Source organism: Etheostoma spectabile, chromosome 14 (genome assembly GCF_008692095.1).
Source record: "Etheostoma spectabile isolate EspeVRDwgs_2016 chromosome 14, UIUC_Espe_1.0, whole genome shotgun sequence".
NCBI lineage: Eukaryota > Metazoa > Chordata > Actinopteri > Perciformes > Percidae > Etheostoma > Etheostoma spectabile.
Window position 1 is genome coordinate 2,357,456 of NC_045746.1, and position 9,348 is coordinate 2,366,803.

General features: G+C 42.2%; 1 protein-coding gene across 5 annotated transcripts in view; it reads left to right on the plus strand.

Annotated features, from left to right (window-relative positions):
* Positions 1-7,382: 7,382 nt before the first annotated feature.
* runx1t1 (RUNX1 partner transcriptional co-repressor 1) overlaps positions 7,383-9,348 on the plus strand; it is a 61,036-nt gene continuing 59,070 nt past the window's right edge. For 4 of the 5 annotated variants that reach the window (XM_032536352.1, XM_032536356.1, XM_032536353.1 and 1 more), the window contains exon 1: positions 7,459-8,008. In XM_032536352.1, coding sequence (XP_032392243.1) covers positions 7,981-8,008 — 28 coding nt within the window. In that variant the 5' untranslated portion in view covers positions 7,459-7,980. Of the gene's footprint in view, positions 8,009-9,348 lie in introns of all 5 variants that reach the window. The other variant, XM_032536358.1, reaches the window with a different exon arrangement.

Below are 9,348 nucleotides of genomic sequence, written 5' to 3' on the forward strand. Positions count from 1 at the left end.
GGGTGGGCCCAATTCTCTGGGCGGGCAAAGCAGAGAAAGGGGAGGTAACCTTGCCCCTTATGATCTCATAAGGGGCAAGATTCCAGATTGGTCCATCTGAGCTTTCGTTTTCTCAAAGGCAGCGCAGGATACCTCAGGGCTCAGTTTACACCTATCACCATTTATAGCCACTTGGGGACCGCAGGCTGGGGGAATGCATATTAATGTAAAAAAAACTCATAAAGTGAAATTTTCATGCCATGGGACCTTTAACGCATTTTTCTCTTGTCAATCATTCTAACACCGAGATATTGTTAACACTGCTTAAAAAGTCACACACACATTTCATGCGATGTGGGGACGGCATTCATTTTAGTGAGCAGGTGGTGATTCAGCCCTTATTGGCACTGTAGGTAAAATATTTCTAGTGTGCCAGTTTTAGCATGGTTGTTATTATAGATCAGGTAAAAAAAAATCTGATACCTGCTTCCCCTATACCACCCCTCTTCTCTGTCTTCCCATAGTGTCTGTATCACATTTAATCATTTTGATTCCAGGCAAATATATACAGGGTTGTCTTTTGTCCAACACATCCTTTGCAAATGACGCCTAAGCGTCTCCTGGTCTGATGCACCTATTTGTGTATTTCAATGGTTCTTCCACAATTTTTTCCTCCCCTCATTGCTGCCGCCTCTCTGATTTATGCTCCACTCTTTGCATCCTTCCACACACACGTCTCTTTCTCCCCGTTGTCCCTCTCTCTCCTTCCACCTGTTCCATGGTCCACTGGATGACAGTTGACTGTTAGGGGATACCCCTCAGTACCACCACCTCTTCCCCAGCCACACTACCTGGCACTAATCCATCAGAAGGGCAGTCAGGCTGTGCACCACTCCTCTACCACCCAATCCCTGTTACCCGCCAGTGCCCAGTGCTGCAGCAGAGGCCCCAGCTGGGGGACTGCCAAAGCTCTGTCGTTATCAGATGACGGATAGCTTCATATCAGGTGTATAAAGCAGGCGAGCTTTGGCGAGGGCCATCTGGCCGATGATTTGGAGGAAGTTGGGAAGTCCGCAAGCGGGGTATAGCACGGTGGGTGATGATGATGGATGGGGCCAGGAGCATCGCCACCAATCACAGCAACCTTCAGCAGCTATTATACATACATGTTTCAGGTTTTTCTGTTTCAGTTTAGTTTATTGTCATTCAAACATATTACATGGAGTAACGGAATCTGTTACACAGCTCCAGCAACGTACACAATAAATAACAGTTTGCAGTCTCATTGCTATAGACCCTTTAGTTATAAATATTAACCTAAAGACTATAATATATGGAACACATAGTTAAAAACCAAGCAGCAATGTTAAAAGAATAGTGCATCAGTAGCCACATGCAGTCGCTGCCATTAAAAGTGCATAGGACAGTGTGGAAGAATGCTTTCACAACCACATAAGTATGCAGGCATGAGTAGACCATCTGTAAACACAATCTCTCTAGTTTCACCTTTATCTCAGTCATCTCCTTAAATCCTTCCTCTTTCTACCTTTTATTTTTCTGATTGCCTTCCTTCTCGGGCCTTCTCCTGTCTGCACAGTACATTTGCTGTTCTCAATCCAGGCGGAAAATTGCCAAATCTCATTCTAACATGTGCTGATGTCATTTTAAATTCAATACCTGAGGCTGAGGCGTAAGTATTCTCTCGGTACCTTTACATGAGGTTTGGTGAATGTTGCAGACTCCCTTTGAAGAAGTCCCATTTTAGTTCAATAGTGTAAGAATAGCAACGATCGGGACACACTGTCTTTTTATCCATTAGCTGATAGAGAAGACACAAATTCTACAACAAAAGTGAGTCATTTCTTTTTAATTTGGACTGTTCAATTCCAATTTGTGTATACTTTTTGACTTGTTGTGGTATGTCAATCGGCTAGTATGGTATAATCAAAATGCAGTTATCATAGCATCACCAAACAAAAATAGGTTGAATGAATTCAACATAAAAGAAAACATCACTTTGCCTACATTACTTGTGAAATCTTAATGAATGCATTGTTTTTCGTGATATTGTTCATGCATGTGTCCTTGTGTGTGACAAGCTCCTGTAGAATTCAACAGTTAATAGTACATGCCCTGCTGTGTTTGAGTTGAAATCCCAAGGATACGTAAAGTATACCTAGCTTCCGAAATTTCCCGAGATGTTTTTCAAAGGTCTCATCGACTGAGTACACTTCCAGTTGTTAAAACATGGTCTCGTCTTGGCAAATTAATTCACTCCATCATCCCCGGTGTAAAATCAGGACTCAACCTTCAGAGGTTCTGCTCACTTTGACAGACTTTCTGCCAGACCGAATGACAAGGAAAGCATTACAACATTTCTCGCATCGTGTCTGTCTTCGTCTTGTCTGTCAACTTTTTTCTTTTCCCGACCAGAGGGAACAGGGGAGGGGCGAGAAGGGGAGGAGAGGGATGGGGTGTTATGGTAAACAAGCAGGGTTTTTTTCACGTGTTCACATTAAAATGCACATGGAAAAATACAGCACTTCAAAGCATTGTGGGATACCTTTCAGGCCCCAAGAGAGAACCAATGACAGGCATATATAGCTGCCATTTGGGGATCTGATGAGCGCAAAGACAGTACAGTGGGGATATTGCCATTTTGTCTTTTTTTCTCTACTTTCACAAAGGAAGCATCCTCTACATCATATTTAAATGTAATATATTCCTTGAGAGGACAACCTGTCTGTTTGCTTATTAGACATGGATTTTGTCCTGTAATATACTATGGCATAACAAGACGTTGTTGTCAACAGTATGATTTGAAAGTTACTGTCTTACACGTTTGCATGCTGTCAAGATATTTAGCCAGTCTTCTCTAGAAGTTGGAACGACTCATTAACATTCTCATGGAAGACGGCAAGGTTGTCAGTTTTCGCCCACTTAGTTCCTCTCCTTTGCTACGAGCCAGACGGTGGGTTGAATTCCAAAATACCCCAGTGTGTGAGTAAGATCCCTCTCCAGACACTGCACCTGCATAAGATGCTGCACTGCAGCTGCTATCCCATCATGCAGCTCTTTCTCTATTCCTCCCTCCCACAATTCCTTTCCATCTTTATTAAAGGAGGTAGGGTTGGGGATTTTGTTTGAGTTACATTTTATTCATTGCTTTCAATACTTTTGCCACGAGTTGTAAAATATATTAATGGTATGTGTGATTATTAAATATTTAAGTATTTTGTGACAGGAGAAATAATTGTATTTGATACATATAAGTTTGGTATGTAAATTATGGAATCATGGAGTTATGCCATGTGGCAGAAATACTTCAAGTTAAACCAAATACCCCTAAATATTTCCTCAAATTTGTAATTTACATACTCTTAACCTTGGGTGAGCATTCAATAAAAGCCCCATTTCCCCCTTTTTAAGGCTGGCACTCCTTTTCTCCATCAATGCTACTTCATTATTTTCTATGGCAGATTCATCAGGTTTTTAATCTTTGCTGAATAACTTATGAACAACTTTAAAGGGTACTGTTACCTTGGACACAATTTTATGAAAAATGAATGTATTTACTGGTGTACCTCCATTTCTCTTGAGCTGTTTACCATAATCCAATCTGCAGAAGATTTTTGCAGAGGAACTGAATGTCCTCTTTCCAATTCCTTAGTTCCTCCATCAGGTGCGTTTTCTAGGACTTGAGGAGGTTTGGGCCTTCTGGACCCATTTGGGGGTGGCAGTAGCTCCATGATACAAGAATACAGAATACAATAGGCTACATAAAATAAAGATTAAGTAGGCATTGCAAAGTCGGCTCAAATTGAGGTGTGAGTAACTTGATGGATATGCAAAAGTGATATGGTAATAACACAATACACATGAATAAAAAGTCTATAACACTGCTGAGATGTAATAAAGAGTCAAAAGTACAGTAAGTGCAAATGATAGTCTAGTTAGTGATGTGGATCAGTTATAACTTAATGGGGATGTGGGAAAAGGTGGGCGGGGTAGGTCAGGTGATGGGGGATACACAGGGGTTATTGCATGGCAGGAGGAAGTGAATGGATCTGAACTGACTGGAAACATAGTATATGGAAAGTGAGCAGATAAAAATGTGGAAGTAGAATCAGATTGTGACAAACAAACCTCTAAAGCATCAACGATCTAAAATTAATTTGATTGTGAAGAACAGATGCATTGACATTTTTATGCGTACCTTTCTGGCTTCAAGTCAATAGTTGATGTCTTTCTCTAAGTAAGCTACTTAGTTGTCTCTTTGCTTATGTTGCTTTCGTAACCAGTGGTGTTGATGATGTTAATGGTAGGCTGCTTGGCCTCAGGCTATGTTGACCCAATGGCAGAATAATTACGGGGGCTCAAATGGCACTTATTTACTGTCAGCACACAACTTATATTCGTCTCATTCTGGCTTTGTCGTCTCCATGAGTGTGCGTGTGTGTGTGTGGTTGTTTTTGTGTGTGGGTGTGACTGTTACAGGTGGCCGCCCAGTAGGTGGGAAAATGCAGAAGTCTGCTTGTCTGTGTCCACATGTATCAGACGCAGCATGTTTTTTCCCTTTCAGAGGCGAGGTATCCTGTGTGTGTGTGTGTGTGTGTGTGTGTGTGTTGTGTGTGTGTGTATTTGTGTGTGTGTGTGTGTGTGTGTGTGTGTGTGTGTGTGCATGTGTGTGTGTGTCGCCGATCACACTGGGCGGCTGACTTCCAGGAACCCCTGTAGCAAAAACAGGCACTGTGTGTTTCCTGATCTCACGCACCGTTATCACAGGACACACACAAACACACACAGATCATTGCCCTATTCTCTTTTCCCTTGCAGGTTTCCTCAACGCCTATCCTTGTGCCTCCGGCCGTCAAGATGTTTTGCTGTGATTGCCATGAGAGAACTTGCTCTCCGGGAACAAACCAGAGGACACAAATAGGTGAGGAGTGACGGCATCCTCACATCCCCGCTGATTTTTTCTGACTATGTTTGGTTGCTGAGTTTGAGAGGGCACATTACCTCTGCACCTTTCTTGTGTCTGATTCAAAGGCCACTTCTTTTCTCAGACATGCATTCACCACAATCTTCCCTCCTTCATTTTTTTCATTATGAACCACGTCTCATTTTCTTTTCCTCTCTTCTGATCGCTCAATATTTTCTCCCTCCCTTTCCTTTACTTCCCTCACCTTCTCGCCCTATATCTAGTCACACATCCTGTGTAGTCCACTGCCTTTGTCAGAGATAGACAAAGGGACCCAGACTGGGACCCGTGAGAGTGCCAGAGACTGTATCTATCCACATTCCCTTTGAGAACACAACGCAACCCACTGCTAAAGCAGTGAGACAAGAGAGAGATGAGAGGGAGAGAGAGAGCGAAAGATGAAGTGAAATAGAGAAGTGCACAATGGCACTCTTGCAAACAATTGCCATTAATGGCATCATCTTTTCCCCACAGAGATTGTGTTGGGAGAACAATGTGCTCCACGTTGATGGTGCGCTAACAATCCACTGATTGTCTTACATACAGTATGAGACAGACAAAAGTGCAAGATGTTACTTTTGTTGTGATGATGATCCACAAGCTGGAAGAAGTACATTACAGTAAAAATGATTGTGTTAGTAAAAACAAAAAGTGTTAGTTCTTTTTCAGGTGGAACCTTTGTATTGCCTGGAAATTACAGCACATTTAACTTGCAGTAGTAATCTGACATCAGACAAGTTCTGACAATGCATAAAGGACATGTCTTGCAATTAAGTAAAGTTTAGTCCTTGTTGCAAACAATAACAAATTGATTTGTTTTAGCCAAAAGGCCTACAAGTGTATGAGCATTGCAGAATAAAATACAGTACAATCTTTTAATTTGTGAGATGTTACTGTATGAACAGGCTTTGGTGCATGACTTATTCAACCATCCAGTTCAAGTGGACCGGTTGTTATCACCGAGTTGTAAACGTAGCTTCTGCTCTGTGCTTTCACTGGCTCTGCGGGCAAGATGACTTCCAGATGGTCTGGGGAAAGTGTTTGCCTTAGGTTACTGCAGGCCAGCCTGCCTGTGCCTTTTTCAGCTGAGGGAAAGATAGTGTGTGTGTGTGTGTGTGTGTGTGTGTGTGTGTGTGTGTGTGTGTGTGTGTGTGTGTGTGTGTGTGTGTGTGTGTGTGTGTGTGTGTGTGTGTGCAGCCAACCAGCTCCTCAATGCACTCAGTTGGCTGGGTCATGTCCATGACACTCCACTGCTGTCTATGCAAGTGGCTCTCGAAGCGGGGTCCAGAGGGTCCCAAGCTAAACTGAAAATGTAACCTGGTTTACTTGATGTAGCTGAAGTATAGCTCAAGAATAACTCCCCACATTAAGCAAACACCAAATTTAAAGGTTGTCTCCACATGTTTTCACGTCTGTCTTAAAACAATGCCCACATGTGCATTGAAAGAGTTATTGGTCGCTAAATGTGTTGCTCTTATCCATACTGGCAACAAAGAGAACCCCTTATAAAGTAATTTGAATGTAAGTGATTGAAGACAGATATAACATTTATGTGCTAGAATGTTCCATTGTGTGCTCAAGAATGAGGTGCAACTACAACTTTATAGAGATAATCTATCATTGTTATTCTGTGCAAAAATGTATTTCTTTATCTGAATTGAATAGGAAGCTTAATCTGTCAGAGTTAGACAGATTAAGTGGCTGTCTTCCAAAGTTGCAGTCTTTTTTATACAGAAAGTATATTCTATATATTCCCTAACAGTAACCACATTTTCATCCCCAATTTAAATTTCCAGAAAATCTGCAAAAGATAATGCAAAGTAATGCAGGTTTCCATCTATTCCTGTTATGTGAATATCAGCAGTTGGGCACATTGAGATAAAAGATGCGAGCACATAGCTTTATATTTCTGTTTGTTTCATGCATTGATTTACAGAAAGGTTGCGGTCTCCTCATTGCTCCACACAGATCAGATGTTTGCATTCTTTTCTGTTGCAGTTTACATTGTCAAGTGTAAACTTTTTTACACTTTTTGGCTTATTTACATTTTTTCCCGAATGCATTTTAAGACAGAATGAGAAATGTGGATTGTCCCCCATCACTTACATAAGAATTGCATTAGGAAGGGATTTCATCATGAGCAAAGGAAACAATCACAGTTACTAAAATGCTTTTAAGATACCTATGGGTGTGCAAGTATTGTTTTAAAACATACTTGAAAAAATGTGAACCTATCCTTTAATTCTTGACTAATGTGTGATGACACACATTCCCTGTACCATTGGGGCCAAAAACCTTAGGGGTGATCTCCCTGGGAGCCCTGGACGTGAAGAAGCTTCGGGAGCCGTGGGTACAGTAGAAAACACTTCGACTTGACCTGACTGCTTTTTCCAACCTGTTTTAGGACACACAGATGCTGGCTGCTGCCCAGTCGCCGCCTCCTCCTCCTCAGCAGCGCTCCAGTCCCGCCCACCGCCACCTGGCTCTGCTGCGCACCGCCGAGTGGAGGCAGAGTGCCGCTACTCCTCTTCCCCACGCCAACGGAGACGCTGAAAACAAGGACCCCCTTGACCGAGGGTGTGTACACGTTTTTTTCCGTCATATTTCAAAACTGATTTCTACAATCTAGACCGACTAGACGTTTAAAGGATTTCGGAGGAAAGTGCAAAAATACGGATTGAAAATCAGACGGGTGCCCTGCGCCCTACTGCATCCTCCCTCTCCACCTCTGTCTCATCTCTCCTCTTTCTCTGCCTCTACGCTTTTACAAGACTCCTGGCTTCTCCCATCCCGAATATCCTTAGTGACTGATCACTTATTACAAAGCCTTGAGCTGCCCTTCTTCTTTTGTCGGAGTTTGAACCCCATTTCTGTGCTGCTGGAAGTATACCGCCAGAGCCCCTGAGAGCTGGCTGGACTCTGTAGCTTTCGTCTACCCGATACAAGCGGATCATCGAGGGGACCTTGCGCTGAGTCAAAAGGACTGGAAATTATTTAGCCCTCTCACATCAACGTACCGCATGGTGGGAATTTCTGCCTCTTTTCAGTGTAAGTGGCCGTCTTTGCTGTAGTGGTTATCTATTTTTTTAAATTACGCCTTCACTGAGTGTTTTGTGCCCTCATGTAGACATATGTCTGACATATTAAGAAATAACATGAAAAAGCCACATAATTTGACATTTATGATTTTGCTGTATTTGTTTTAATGTAAAGTAAGCAGAAGTTATGGGAAGCCACTATGATAAATGTGGGGCGGTTTGTATAAAACAAAACACCACATATAGGCCTTCATAGCCAGCAACTACATAATTATTATTTTTTAACTCATTTTCATTTTCAGGGTCTGTGATGAACTGCGGTGACAAATCTGGGTTATTTAGTCCAGGAACAACAATGCGTGCCTGTGCTGTGCGCAATAGTGTTTGTTAGGCTATAGTTACAAACGCATTTACTTCTTATGGGATAAATAGGCTGAGCAATGAAAAAGGGTTTTTGTTTGGATGAACTGAAGTTGAATGTCGGCCACAGGGTCAATCCTAACAGGACAAAACTGACGTCCACTTGCTCACAATTGAGAAATATTTCACTAAAACCATTATTTTGTCTTGAGGATTTGGTTCATGGTTGTGTTATTGGAAGAACAATTGGGCTAGCTTTCCATGAATTACTGCTGGTTCAGTCTGTTTAACTAGTGACACCAACTCGCGGCTGTCCCTCTCTCCATAAGAGCAGATATGAATTAATGAGTTTGAACCCAGAATGGAGAGTTGATATTGGGCAACAGGCAACTTAAGTTCACGGATCAAGTTTAGTGACTCCCTTTCGATCTGTCAAGACCCTTGTCTAGAAGTGAAATAGCCTTTTCATCTGCTAATGGAAGCATGGACACCCAGACTTATTAGCGTGTTTCATATTGGGGCGTACATGTGTCTCCACTCCAGCACGGGATAGACAATAATTTGCCTTTGCTGGTAAAAATGTAGGTTAATATAAAAAAAAAAAACATAAGGTAAATTCACTGGATCAATCCCCTTCTCACTGAATGAATAGAGTATTCCTGCATTTAATGACAAAGGTTCTCTGTTCTAAAAGCAACACATTGGCATGGTTCATTCTGTTCCACGAGACTGTGGTTGTCCATGTTTGTGTTGGAAGGATTGTTTGGATGCAGCGACTTTGCCATCCCTCTATGTTTAGTGCAGAGCCACCGAGCCTCTCTCCTCCTCTCCCTTCCACTCTGTTTTAGAGAGAGACTTTGCATTTTAGAGTACATGCATTTGAAAACATGCTCCCGAGCTTTGTCCCAACGCATCTCCTCGAATCCATGTCAAGTTTTCATGTCCAACCGCTGCGACTTTGTCATCGTCACATAACCATACCGCGCGCAA